Below are 15243 nucleotides of genomic sequence, written 5' to 3'. Positions count from 1 at the left end.
AAAAGGCGGAGAGGACACAACTGAGGTGGAGGGATAAATGGGGGGGCCGCCCCGGAGCTCCATGAAGCCTGACCCCAGGATGAGCCGACTGACAAGGGGGGCGCATTATAAATGGGAGGTGGGGCACTGTTGGCGGGGAACCATGGATTGTGATAGGTGGAAGGGACAGCTTGCCTAGGCCAAAATTGGGCAGGTTGACTAAGCATGGGGCTGATAGACCCAGGGGTGCTACTCAAAATGGCCGCCGGGGTTAAGATGGCCGCCGGGCCTGACGTGCAGACCAGGCCTGCGGGACCCCCCGCTCCCCGGGGACCAAAACCTAATGACCCCACGTGACCCGCGACGCTAACCGCCGGCGGGCCCAATGCAGAGTAACCAGCGGGAGGCGGGAGCACTTGCGCCCCCGCCGGTGCAGCGTAAGCGGCAGCCGACGTGTGGCTGATGGGCGCCGGCAAGGAGCGTCCAGCGGACGCTCCCGACGGCGGGTCCGATGCAGAGTGACCAGCGGGAGGCGCGAGCACTCGCGCCCCCACTGGCGCAGCGGAAGTGCCAGTCGCTGCGCGACTGCTGTGGGACGGCGAGGAGCGTCCATCGGACGCTCCCGCCAGAGCCGCGTGGGGAGTGAGTCGGCCCGGGGAGGTTGCCGAGTGCACAACCTCCGCCGGGGTAGCAGGACCCGCATGATGCGCTGGTGCAGCCGCACCAGCGTGCACGGGAGGAGGGGGAGCCGATGGGGAGGACGGCAGTATCAGAGGTGAGGTGGGGGGGGAAGGAGGACGTGGGGACAGCACAGGTGGGGAAAGGGGGGGGCGCGGACGCGCAGGGGGCAAGCTGAGGGGGCTAGCATAATCAGCTAGCTGACGGGGTGGGGGAGCAGAGCGACGTGGGCGAGGCATGATCAAACTAAGCTGCTTGGGCTATGGCACAGGGGCACTGGTACTTAGCTTTCAAAATTTCTTTCAAAGAGGCTGATCCCAAGGACCACAGGCTCCTATATAGTCCCCTATAACCACTCCCCCAAACTATATGACTGGCCCTTGGAAGCAGCTGATCACACCCAAACTAATACTCAATTTACCCAGCAACAAGGCTGTCATTCAAAACACACTGTCAGTAAAAACTAATAATCTTAACACTCCTCAATCCTATTCATATTTCGTCATTCATTCTCACAGACACATTATACAACATTTTGTGTGACTGTGAAACCATTATAGTATTATAGTAAGCAGGTTTGTACCTCTTATAAAAAAAAACAGGGTTGCGGTAGGGGTAGATACCTGTAGGCGTCGGGATTTGGACTGTCAGGATGCCCCTGTCTGTATTTTGACCACCAGCATCCCGACCGCCGGGATCCCATACCTAGCCCGTACAAAAAGACTCTAAACGTGTCAAAATGTGCTGTGTTAGACCCTTCATATTCATTAGAATATCTTTGACTGCAAACAAAACCCAAATTATACACTCTCAATCACAAATTCAGGCACATCACTATGGATTCTGACCCACACACGTCCATTTATCTCCTTTCATCAAAGCAGCAACATTTCTCATACCTGGTAATAGGTATTCTAATGCACTAATCTATGAACATGATCTGGAAACCAGGGTCAACTGTCAGTTCAGGCATCTTCTCAACTTTCTGCATTGTTACTGTGTCTTCTATGTTTACGTGCTCCTACACACTGGCATTGTTACTGTGTCTTCTATGTTTACGTGCTCCTACACACTGGCATTGTTACTGTGTCTTCTATGTTTACGTGCTCCTACACACTGGCATTGTTACTGTGTCTTCAATGATTACGTGCTCCTACACGCTGGCATTGTTACTGTGTCTTCTATGTTTACGTGCTCCTACACACTGGCATTGTTACTGTGTCTTCTATAATTACGTGCTCCTACACACTGGCATTGTTACTGTGTCTTCTATGTTTACGTGCTCCGACACACTGGCATTGTTACTGTGTCTTCTATGTTTACGTGCTCCTACACACTAGCATTGTTACTGTGTCTTCTATGTTTACGTGTTCCTACACACTGGCATTGTTACTGTGTCTTCTATGTTTACGTGCTCCTACACACTAGCATTGTTACTGTGTCTTCTATGTTTACGTGTTCCTACACACTGGCATTGTTACTGTGTCTTCAATGTTTACGTGCTCCTACACACTAGCATTGTTACTGTGTCTTCTATGTTTACGTGTTCCTACACACTGGCATTGTTACTGTGTCTTCAATGTTTACGTGCTCCTACACACTGGCATTGTTACTGTGTCTTCTATGTTTACGTGCTCCTACACACTGGCATTGTTACTGTGTCTTCTATGTTTACGTGCTCCTACACACTGGCATTGAAAAAAAGGCTATTAAAAGCAAAGACAAAAAATTGTACTTTGCCCTCTCTTTTAATACAGTGTGTTTTCAAAGCTTCACTGCAGCATAGCGTACTATGGGCCTGATTCAGCATGGATCGCAATGCAACCGTGTACATAGATCTGCCGATTGTACGTACTGTGCATGCATATGCACCGCAGTGCATATGCGCAGCGATAGCATTGTGATCGCACTACGATCACGCACACACATAAAAAGCCATTGCAGAGTAAGTGACGGGACATCAGTGTTTGGGGGTGGCGAGGGGGAGTGGTCAGAGAAACACAGAGGTACCTGTCCGTTTGTACGCCGTTGCATGGGCGTGCATAAATTAGCCACTGTGACAGCATACACAGCTTGAGTACTCACTGTGTGCGACGAGACTTACAATTTCTGAGAGCTGCTGTAATTGTGCGTGAAGGTCCGATGTTACCGATGTATACACTGGATTGCGAGGTATTACAGATGCTGAGCGTTTGCAAATATTAGCATATTTTCGCAGCACAACTTCTTGCGATTATACAGCTGCGATCCAATAGCGATCCATACTGAATCAAACCCCGTGTACTTAATGAACACTGCCATAAAACACCATTGTATTGTGTAAAGTGTTGAGATTCATGATTGCAGACAATGTTGAAATTGACTCAACGCATGTTAACCTTTCTGTGTACAGGTCCGTTTGCTTATATTCATATTTGACAACTTTTGACAACTTTTTTTAACTATTCTATTGGAGTTCTCGAAGGGAAGATTTATTTCGCCAGTGATGAGGGTGGGATGGGCAAATTGTGTCACCATGGCCCTGCATTCCTAGGTGCAATGCTGCCAAAAATTGCATCCTCCTGTCCCCCTGTCCCTCCCGTTTTACTAGGAAGTGGGCAGTATGCTGGAGGGTACACCACTCTTCTGGGAGTCAATAGAGAAGTAGGGGAGAGTAAGGAAGCATGCTTATATCATTTAGTTGCTTAGCAATATTAAAACAAATATAATAGGTACTAAGAACATGCATTGAACACTTAATTGTATTTCAAGTGTGTAGGAGGCCCTAAAGGACAAACTATTTCTCATGATAAAATGACACAGTGACAGGACCATCTTAAACACACACTGTTGGTGCAGCATGGACAGTGTAGTGGTTAGTGCTGCTGTCTCACAGCACTAATGTTCTGGAATGAAATAAAACACATTCCATATTTATGGGGGGGTGGGGGTTGTATGTTCTCCCCTAGGTGCTTCAGTTTCCTCCCACTATTAAAAAGCATACTGGTAGGTTAAATGGATTCTGACAAAAATATGTATATATCTATATGTGCGCTGGACTCATTGTGTGAGTGTGCTGAATGGGTCCTGTGTAATCGATCGCATGCAGCCCCTCCGATGTCTCTGCCTGACTGACAGGCAGAGGCATTTAAGGGGCGGTGTAGGGGCGACCGGCATTCCCAGAAACGGGAGTGGCATGGCCAGGGACTGCGTCGACGGATGCAGTTTCCTGGCCTTCTCAAGGAAGGCCAGCCTGGGTAAGCTGAGGCTTACTCAGCTGGCTAGTGGTCCAGCCCCGCCCACCATCGCGACAATCGACCTCAGTCGCAGTGCTGGGATTTCAAATGCAGCAGGGAGTGTTACAATTGCATATTACTGCACATTCGACCATGGCAGGTTGTGTCTCAATTGCACATTAGCAAGGACGGAATTGCAAAGTTGCCTGCGTGCATCTTTGACATTCCGTCCGATGCTGAATCACCTCCATAGATTGAAAGTTCCACTGGGGCAGGGACTGATGTGAATAGCCAAAATATTCTTTGTAAACTGCGGCAGAATATGTGTGCTCTTGCTCTATACACATTACTGTTAATAAATAATAAAAATAAATAATTGTAATTTGCAAAAATAAATTACTGGGTATCTACAGTATCTGTGCTTTTCCACAGTACATATATTCATGTGGGGTTATTTCTGGGTGATCCAATCTCTCTATCTGCCTCCCCAAATGAAGAATATTTACATGCAGGCATTCAGACAATTGCAGTAAACAATAAGAAAACTTGTGGAGGGGGGGGTTCTGGCCCTCTAAACCTAAAAATGTTATTCCCATCATCATACTTAACTACTTAACTTTTAATTTATTACATTTAAACATAATTTATTATTAATTATTTAATTAAGTTTAAAAAAGTATTTTTAAAAATATATTTAAATATTTTATCAAAAAATATATATCTGGGGATATTTTGCACCCCCCCAACCCCTGTGTCCATAAGCTCTCATTGTAATTTCACTTCCCACCCCCATGAAAAATAGCCCCCCCCGTGTCACTTCCCACCCCCCTTAGGAGTAATAGGTCCCCATAGCAGAGACCCCACACTCACCCCCAGGGACAATTGGTCCCCAGTTTAGCCCCCCTTCCTCCCCATGTGTCACTATATATGTAATAAAACAAATTTTTATATATCTCCCTCAGCCAAAAAAAAATATTTTAATGGGCAGCATAAATGTCCTCTGCCCAAGTGCCAAAATATGCCCCCTCCTCCCCCTCCTCCCCCGAGAGATAGCCCCACCCCCTTGCCTTGTTACAGAGCGGAGTGGCGCATGGTGCAGGGGAAACTGATAATCAGTCCCCCCTGCTGCATTTGCATCTGCACACTCAGGGCCTGATTTTGTAAGGATCATAATTGCAAAGCTGCACTCAGGCTATAGATATGATGTATGCACACAGGCAGCTTTGCAATTGCTATTCTTTGCAGATATGGTAATGCAGCAGAAGGCATCACGCCTCCTGTGCATTACTTAACCGAGCTGCGTTGTCCAACGCAGCATCGCTTAATCTGCGTAACATCGGCTGGCTGCGGTGACCCATGGGGTCCTGCAGCCGGTGCTGCAGTTTACAGGAAGAGGCCAGGAAATCTAAGTCACCTGACGGAGATCCTGGCTTCTTCCCTCCCCCGCAACGGCGGCGACATGCCTCCGTTTTGGGAAACGGAGGGCATCGTCACCCCTTCCCCACCTACAAACGGCAGCAGACTGTCATTCACTAACAGTCTGCTGCCAGTTTGCATGCGGCCTCGCAGACCTGTTCTGCACATGTGCAGAACAGGTCTGGCGGGAATCTGCACTGCTGAATCAGGCCCTCATAGATAAGCATATTGTGCTCAGAGGTGAACTATTTGTGCTCAGAGGGGAACTACAGTATGTTCCCCTCCTCGCACTTTTACTTTAGGCGCATGCGCCCCAGAGTGCCTTTCACACAACATTCTGGGGCACAATTCCAACAGTGATGTTGGTCACATGCCGCCACATTACTTCAGGGGGTCCGGGGAGTCAGAAGAGATTTGTTCTGCACTTGTGTAGAAGGGGTCTCCTTTGCAGAAGCCGGGGGACAGAGCAGACTGGCATGGTCACATGTGATGCACCCTTGCCAGATGAAGCACTTCTGGCTCCGGTCGCTTCACATGCTCCACGGCAGCTAAGTGGTTAAAGGTATAATAAGTAATAAAAAAGACAAAAAAGAGTTAATTTGGGATACACTGCAGTTTATCATGTCTCTTTATGCATCAACAACATCCTGTTTCTGTGGTTTGGATGATTTTCCACTCTGAGCTGTATCCATCTGACCTCTCTGTCATGTCCCCAACAGCTTTCACTATCTACAGTACTATTGAGGTACCCCAGAACCTGGGAGTACCTCATGTTGTGTACCCTTATCTATGTGTTGCTGGACATTTGAATGTATTCATTGGTGTCAGTGGACAATGTAGCCAGCTTCAGGAGCTGGCGTGCGGCTGGAGAGACTGGACCTCCAATGCAATAGAGAAACAGTGCCCCGCGACCAGAGGGGCTTGTACTGACAGTTGGGCAGCAGTTGGTGAGGTAGCTTGACAGGAGAAGGGGCTGCATTGCCTTGATGATTACCTGAGGGCTGCGGCCGTACTCCGGGACAAGCAGCGGAGGTCTCTGAGGCGGGGAACATCCAATGGGACCAAGCTGTGTCATCCAGGGAGGTTCCTGAGAACAATCAGCCTAAGAAGGGTGTGTCAGACAACCCCTAAGGGAGTGCCTCAGGCGGAGCTGTGGAAATATAGAGAGACTGAGCTTGTAAAGGAGCCGGAGGTTGAGAGCTGATACTGGAGGGGTAAGAAGCTGCTGCAACCTCCCAAATAGATACTCAATGACATTAGCACCTATTAACTGGAGGCCTACAGTTGTCCACCATTACATATGCACAGCAGTACATTCAGAGATCAGCATGGGGTTTATAGACTGCATTCATAATAGTAAGAATAACCCCCTGATACCGCATATTGGAGGTTAGGTACAACAGTTACCAGCAGTGTTAGGGTGACACTTCACTGCCAGCACTTGTAATACTCTCGCTATGAACTAAGGTTGCTAAGCAGAGAAGGAACTGACAGTAACACCAACACCACCTCAGCAGGATCATTTACAGAGGATTACAGTGTTGCATTAATTAGAGACGAGTACTGTAGCTGGAGCAGTTTAAGAACATCTGTACAGGACTTGGCAAAGACAGAGTAGATTGCCAGTTAAATAATTCCCAAAGAATTGTTCTTCATATCCCGGGCAACGAAGGGTGCACCCTATGAACTATTTCAGCACTGAACTAGCATTGTGTAAGACTTGTAAAGAGCAGTAGTGTGAGGAAAACGTTTTCCTAAAAAGGTATATAGAAAAGTAACACAAGTTTGCAATTGTATTCTTGATGTAACCTTATCCTACTCACGTGAGGTTGTTTGTATATATTTTAGAGATGTTAAGGGAATTGCAAAATTAGTCATTTGATAATTGCCACTAGAGAATACTTACCCATTTATAGTTTGCAGGTTCGAAGTCCAGAGTTCGCTGGTGATCTTCAGGTTCCTGAAGAATAAAATAAACGAGAGTGTTAATGTGTGTGTTACGGTCTACTGAAATACATTGTTGATATATGAATATTGCCAAGTGTTTCTTTGTTCTTGCAAAGTAAAATAATCATAAGAAATTATTCACTATCTCTATCTTTACTGTTATACTATGTTGTCTGATTACATTGTGAATAAACTAATAGTTTAGGGTATCACAATTTGGCGTCCGCGAACAGGATACGACAGGAAAATGTTTGCACCACAAACTCCTGCATCAACCTCAGATCAGAGACGACTACCCGCTTCACCATCAGTAAATGTCTCACCCAGCAGTGGTGTGGCACATATGACACAGGCATCACCCATCATGATGCCATACTATTTTGGGGCCCCATGGTTGCCAACATACTCCGGGAATACACGTACAACGGGTATGAGCACCTTGAAGGAATTCAAGGACAAAATGCAGTCCATGTTCCGGCTATACCCGCTGAGTGAAACGCAGAAAGTCGAGATATTAATGGGGCAGTTGAAAGGTCCTGCACGACGTGAAGTTAAAGCATTGTCTGACGGAGAGCAGAAAACGGTTGAGGAAATCTTCAAAGAATTAATGCGCATCTTCAATTCACGAACCATCTCCGAACTTAAAGGTCGTCTCTATGCCAGGAAACAAAGACCCCAAGAGTCCCTGAGGGAGTTTGCTCTGGGTCTACAGGAGGCCATGCAGGCAGTCCAAGCTCTAGACCCGCAAGAGGATCAACATGAAGATGAGACTTTAATTAGTCTGTTATTTGAAGGGGCACGAGGAGAAGCACTACGAGCACAACTGAAGATGTGGAAACACAACCATCAGGGCTGTTCATTTTCAGAGTTCAAGGAGACGATGTTGCAAATTCTTGGACTCAATCAGAGTGATGACAACGAATTGTCGGAACAGATGGAAGATGGAGACGTTGAAGAGAGCAGTAAATACATTGGGCCTGACCCCCTGACACCAAAGGGGGCAATTACCCAGCAGACGCAGGTACAGTCTGCTCATGATCCGATCGGGGCCCTTGATAATAAAATCACCAAATTGGCACAAAGTCTTTCAGAGATGGGAAGAGAGTTGAGAGAACTCCGACAAGAACAGGCTGAAGCAAACACAGAGACTGGCACCAGGAACAAGGTGGGAGAAACAAGTCACGATGGAACATTCCACGTGAGTCAGGCCGATATCCAATGGACGAATTCGATTCACAAGGGAAGCCAATCTGCAGAAGTTGTCGGCAAAGTGGCCACATTGAACACTATTGCATCCATAGAGAGCCCGAGGACCAGCCCTCAGAAGAGACAGAAAGAATAGGTTCACAAATGGAATTTGGGCAACCCAGAGTTGCGAGTTTTAGCCCAATATTACAGAACCAAATAAAAATTGCAAGCACGCCATCAGCAGGCGATGTTACATCAACCTTTGCAAGAAGAATTTGGGGCAAAGTCGTATGGTTCCATGTGCAACACGGTTATGGATTCGTCAGCCGGAAGGACACCATGGAGGATGTGTTTGTACATTATACCGCCATCAAGAAAAACAACCCCAGGAAGTACCTCCGCAGTTTGGGAGATGGAGAGACTGTAGAGTTTGATGTCGTTGTTGGGGAGAAAGGTCTACAAGCAGCAAATGTCACTGGTCCTGGCGGTGTCCCAGTTCAAGGCAGCAGATATGCCGCAGATCGTAAGCGATATTGGCACTATTCACATCGCAGAGGTTCTCAACGTAATTACCTGCAAAATTACCAATACCATGAATATAGAGAGGAACCTGAAACATCGGAAAGTGAGATGGTACGGCATAGACGGCAGGATGTAGTCAAGCAACCACTTCTTCCAGAGCCAGTACGTGAGACTAAGCCTAGAATGGAAGATACAGTTTCCATTACGGCCTACCTTAATCAGGCACATTCACGTGCATTAGACCAGAAAAAAGATAGTTGTGGAGTAAACCAAACGGCCATGGCAGAAGAATCGAGTCCTTCTAAACCCCATTACTCAGACTCAGTTATATTGAATTTTGAATCTGATATCCCTAGTGTAGCTAAGGAAGCAGTGACATATCTGCTTCCAGAGTGGCATCGCCCAGACTATGAATATACAACAATAGGCTACAAAGAGAGCACCTTAATTTTGCAGCAAGCATGTAACAAGTCAGGAAAGAAGAGCAAAGGGAACTCTACCCATTAGTTACAGGCAGTAGAGTATACAGGAGTAGATATTGCAACCAAAGGTTGTGTGCATCAAAGTATCCAACTGATGTTACTTAAAAGAAATAAACATAGTCAACCGTTGTTCTGAAGGCAGTTGTTATATTGTAACTGAGCTGTAACGTTATAGTGATGTTTGCCAAACTTGTTAAAATGGTGAGATGCATGAGGACTCGTATCATTCTAGCGGGGAAGTATGTGGTACCCCAGAACCTGGGAGTACCTCATGTTGTGTACCCTTATCTATGTGCTGCTGGACATTTGAATGTATTCATTGGTGACAGTGGACAATGTAGCCAGCTTCAGGAGCTGGCGTGCGGCTGGAGAGACTGGACCTCCAATGCAATAGAGAAACAGTGCCCCGCGACCAGAGGGGCTTGTACTGACAGTTGGGCAGCAGTTGGTGAGGTAGCTTGACAGGAGAAGGGGCTGAGCTGCCTTGATGATTACCTGAGGGCTGCGGCCGTACTCCGGGACAAGCAGCGGAGGTCTCTGAGGCGTGGAACATCCGATGGGACCAAGCTTTGTCATCCGGGGAGGTTCCTGAGAACAATCAGCCCAAGAAGGGTGTGTCAGACGACCCCTAAGGGAGTGCCTCAGGCGGAGCTGTGGAAATATAGAGAGACTGAGCTTGTAAAGGAGCCGGAGGTTGAGAGCTGATACTGGAGGGGTAAGAAGCTGCTGCAACCTCCCAAATAGATACTCAGTGACATTAGTGCCTATTAACTGGAGGCCTACAGTTGTCCACCATTACATATGCACAACAGTCCCTTCAGAGATCAGCATGGGGTTTATAGACTGCATTCATAATAGTAAGAATAACCCCCTGATACCGCATACTGGAGGTTAGGTACAACAGTTACCAGCAGTGTTAGGGTGACACTTCACTTCCAGCACTTGTAATACTCTCGCTATGAACTAAGGGTCTCATTCAGACCCGCTCGCGAGTGCTGTATGCTCGCAAGTGGGTCGATGTTACCCAAATGCGCATGCGCGAGACCTGGCGAGCGACGGGGAAGCCGTCGCTCGGGGTCTAGCACCAAAGGGGTCGTGCTGTCGATGGTGAGTGACAGTACGCTCCCTTTGATGGGCGTGCCGGGGGCGTGGCTGCCCAGACGGAGGCGTTCCCATGGGAACGCCTACCATCTGGGTCCGGCCCCACTGACATCACTAGTGATGTCAGTTGGAGTGTTTTTGGCTCTGATAGAGCCAAAAGCACTCCGGGCTTGCGGCAGACAGGCCCTACCACAAGGGTCTCGTCGCAAGCCCGATGGTCGCGATGGTCTTGACCATCGCGACCATCTTTTTGGCCGCTCGCATAAGCTGTGGGTGGCCACCCACAGTTATGCGAGCGGCCAGGAGGCCGCTCCATTTTAAGCTAGGCCGGCCCTGATTCAGAGCGAGCGCTCTGGTCAGAGCGTCCGGCTCTGAATCAGGCCCTAAGGTTGCTAAGCAGAGAAGGAACTGACAGTAACACCAACACCACCTCAGCAGGATCATTTACAGAGGATTACAGTGTTGCATTAATTAGAGACGAGTACTGTAGCTGGAGCAGTTTAAGAACATCTGTACAGGACTTGGCAAAGACAGAGTAGATTGCCAGTTAAATAATTCCCAAAGAATTGTTCTTCATATCCCGGGCAACGAAGGGTGCACCCTATGAACTATTTCAGCACTGAACTAGCATTGTGTAAGACTTGTAAAGAGCAGTAGTGTGAGGAAAACGTTTTCCTAAAAAGGTATATAGAAAAGTAACACAAGTTTGCAATTGTATTCTTGATGTAACCTTATCCTACTCACGTGAGGTTGTTTGTATATATTTTAGAGATGTTAAGGGAATTGCAAAATTAGTCATTTGATAATTGCCACTAGAGAATACTTACCCATTTATAGTTTGTAGGTTCGAAGTCCAGAGTTCGCTGGTGATCTTCAGGTTCCTGAAGAATAAAATAAACGAGAGTGTTAATGTGTGTGTTACTGTCTACTGAAATACATTGTTGATATATGAATATTGCCAAGTGTTTCTTTGTTCTTGCAAAGTAAAATAATCATAAGAAATTATTCACTATCTCTATCTTTACTGTTATACTATGTTGTCTGATTACATTGTGAATAAACTAATAGTTTAGGGTATCACACTATGGTGTCACTTCTACTGCACATTATCAGGTCTAGAGAGGCTGACATTCTCTAACATGTGAAATGAGGTGCAGTAATACAATGCATGCTATTATTCTGTGTAAGCGATAATTGTCAGGATAACATCAATTACATAATAGGCTGCCACTTTCTTTGTCAGTGTTCAATTTATCCAATGCAACAAATATGCAGAAACCAGCTGTCACATAGATGATTAAACCAGATAGCTCATTTATCTTCCCTCACTGCTCTGCTCATGAGTGCCTGAGTTCTCATTGTGAGAAACACAATAAGTACACTGAATTATAAAACAGGGATAGCCAATGGTCAGTCCTGTATCAATCTTTGGGATTGTTGTGGGATCATCATCTCTGTATTTAATACAGAGAATAATCAGAAAAATAATAATGATCTTCATGCTCGATATTTCACTCACACACAATTGGGAAGTCAGTGACTGGCTGCGTGTGCACAGTGAAAAGAAAAGGTTATGCATGCGCAGTGGATGAAGAGCCTTCAGGGACCAAGGGCGGGATGCATGACACATCGCACTCCGCCGGTCTTCGCATGCATGCCAGCCATCGCAAAGGCCCGATTTCTCAGTAAGAGCGGCCCTTTGCGACGGCTTAGGTATAGAACGGAGTGCTGTAAAGGACCTCTGACGTCACAACCAAGTGAACTGCAGCAAAAGGGGGAGGAACAAGGCTCAGAATGGGGGCCAAAAGATAGCGGTACCAACCGCAACCAAGCCCCGGAGTGCATCCCATTCCAGGGCTTGGTGCATATGAGAAATAAGGTCAAACCTGCATTTTTGGAGTTTGACCGCAATCTTTCTGATATACTGGACATCGACGTCCATCCCTATTTCTGAGTACTGTATATCAGCGATGGGAAACTTCATACACTTCAATGCTGAGCACACCGATTGCTGGTGCACATGGCACTGAGAGACATCTGTTAGTGGAACATTTCTACCCAACTTCCTGGTATCAGCACATTGGTCCTGACCCATTGGACTCATGAAAGTCTCTTCAAATCGCAAATGTGCCAAATAAATGGGTACACTTGTGTGGAATACACACACCACATCTCTTACTCTGCTCCCTTCTTTCTCCCTCTCCCTGCTGCATATCTCACTGAACACCAAAAATATATATATTATTTTTGAAAATGGAAAAAGCACCATAATTACCTCTGCATACACACATCAGCCACATAGTCCCAAAATGCCTGTAAATGCCACATCCACCTTCCAGATGTTCCTCACATTCCTCACTTGAATATGCCAATCCTACCTCCCACTACCATCATACTCCAACCAGACATCCCCGCATGCCAATCTCCTCAAATGTCCATTCAAATTTCTCCAGTGGCTGCACATTACTAATGACTAATTAGTCACTAATACCTTAAACTATCAGTAAGTAAAGTTGCAGCTCTCTACCATGAAAGAAGCAGGGAGACAACTTAGAGCAGACTCTGTTTCTTCTTAGACAAAGCAAGCTGTGTGATCTCGTTGTGTAGTGGACTTCTGAAAAGTTCTGAAGAGCTGGGGTCAATTCTCTAACTTGACTAAAAGCCAAATTCAGAAATGCTTTGTGCATATGACTGGTCATGACCTACACCACATTCTTGGTTATTCCCCCATTCAGCTCTAAATTTGCTTTATCTGACTCTGCTATGAGTCTTTGGGCGGTATACATCCTCTACCCCCCTTTATTTTTTTGTCATGGGAGGGATGGTCCTGCATGGTCCGTACTCTGGAGGTCACACAGGCTGGTCATCGCAGAAGTCCCAAAGAGATCAGGTAATCCCCGTCTGCTGACAGAGATCCTGGCCTCTTCCCTTCCCCCCAACATTGGAAAACGTAGGCAGTCGCAGCCGCCTCCCCGCCCCAAATGGCAAGAGACTGTCAATCACTGGCACTTTGTTGCCACTCTGTGTCTGTTCATACAGGACCCGTTCTGCACTTTTATTTATTTATTTGCTTTAAACTCAACTGGGCAAATAATTGTATACATAACTTCTGTGGGAGGTAATATATTGTACCTTAATAAAAATAAGTTATCATTAGAATAAAATTACATCCCACTATGGTGTTTTAGTCAAGTTTTATAGAGTCATGCCATTGGTTTCACACATGTATGACGTATATGTTTTACAGTGTGCTCTCCACTAAAAGTTCTGAATGTACTTACTTTACAAAAAAGAAAATGTTATACTGAGCTTGACTTAAATTTAAATTTCAAAGTAAATTTGTCGATTGTTTACATTATTTTCTCAGATACACTTCAAAAACTACAACATTATAAATCCCTTCAAGGGGATGTGAGCCCATCAGATCGTATTAAAAACATGAAGCAAGCAGAAATAATGCTGAAGGACCTTGCAATCTTAACCTTTAACCTGCAACGTATGCTGGTCCAGGAGGAGGCAGGAAATGCAGAATACCGTAAGTTACACCATTCATGTTGATTTTTATTACATGTATACATACATATATATATATATACTAGCGTTCGCTCGCAGCTTTGCTCGCATGGATGTCTGTTATGGCACAGCGGAACTAATTTTACAAAGACAGTAGTGGCATCTAATATTGTGATATTTATTTTATTTTGTAGACATTGATCACAAAATGTCTTTGTAAACAATATTTGCAGATTTCCTTCAGAGATGAACATAAAAAGATGCTTGGGGCTACTAACTCGTGAGAAAGCCATTTAACTTACAGTAACACTGAAAGGTTGCAAGTAACATGAGCAGCGACTCTATGATATGTAGTATTTGTCTTGGTACACCATCTATTGGATTGACATGTATACTGCAACTTCAGGAGTCAAGATAAGCTGCCCGATTAGTACTTAACATATAGTTGGATTTTCCTGTGACATAGATCTTAAGATATATATATCTATGTATTTATATATGCGTGCATATATAAATGTTTGCGTTCGGGTGTGCAATATATATATATATAAGTAAGTCAAAGTCTGCACTCAAAGCTTAATCTGTATAGACATTGCAGTGGTGCTCTTCATGAATCCCAAAGGGTAATCCAAAAATATAAAACATAGAAAAAAGGGCACTCACCAGGTAGTTGAAAGATAAAATCACATCTTTATTGAAAACTCACGAAAAATCATCATAGTAGTCAACGTTACGGTTCTCTCAGGAACCGTCATCAGGACAGCAGCATAGATGCAAACAGGACAATGCTTCACCACATACTGAACAGCAGTGCCTAAGGCTCCTTATGTAGTCAAAACAGACTCACAAACCTACCCATTAATTACTCTATACAAGAGACAGTCCCTAATAGTTTATTTGTCCCCAAAAAATTCAGTATATGTACATGTAGTCATTTTTGACTTGAGGAGCCTGCAAACTACAAACGTTTGTTTTTTTTCTTTATTGCTTCTCTCCCTGATGTCACATTGAGATAATACATACCTCAGTTTTTTTCTAGGTGACTAATCTATACACTATTGAAAATGCAATCCAAATTCATCCTCTAGTGTTTGCGTGATGCCGGAACGAACAGACAGACAAACCAAAATCCTGGAGAAAAAAAATCTGTCTCCATAGTTCATACACAATCCCAAGGAGTACACTTTTGCAAAAAAATCTAT

The 15243-nt window shown here is 45.5% G+C and overlaps 1 protein-coding gene across 1 annotated transcript in view; it reads left to right on the top strand.

The window, feature by feature from the left end:
* Positions 1–15243, top strand: part of LAMA4 (laminin subunit alpha 4) — a 163967-nt gene that overhangs the window by 70869 nt on the left and 77855 nt on the right. The window contains exon 12 of the mRNA XM_088460491.1: positions 13896–14063. Coding sequence (XP_088316617.1) covers positions 13896–14063 — 168 coding nt within the window. The remainder of the gene's footprint in view (positions 1–13895; positions 14064–15243) is intronic.

Source organism: Taudactylus pleione, unplaced genomic scaffold, assembly GCF_031769625.1.
Source record: "Taudactylus pleione unplaced genomic scaffold, aTauple2 ptg000046l, whole genome shotgun sequence".
Taxonomy (NCBI): Eukaryota; Metazoa; Chordata; class Amphibia; order Anura; family Myobatrachidae; genus Taudactylus; species Taudactylus pleione.
The sequence above is the reverse complement of the archived record's forward strand: the minus strand, read 5'-3'. Positions and strand labels throughout refer to the sequence as shown.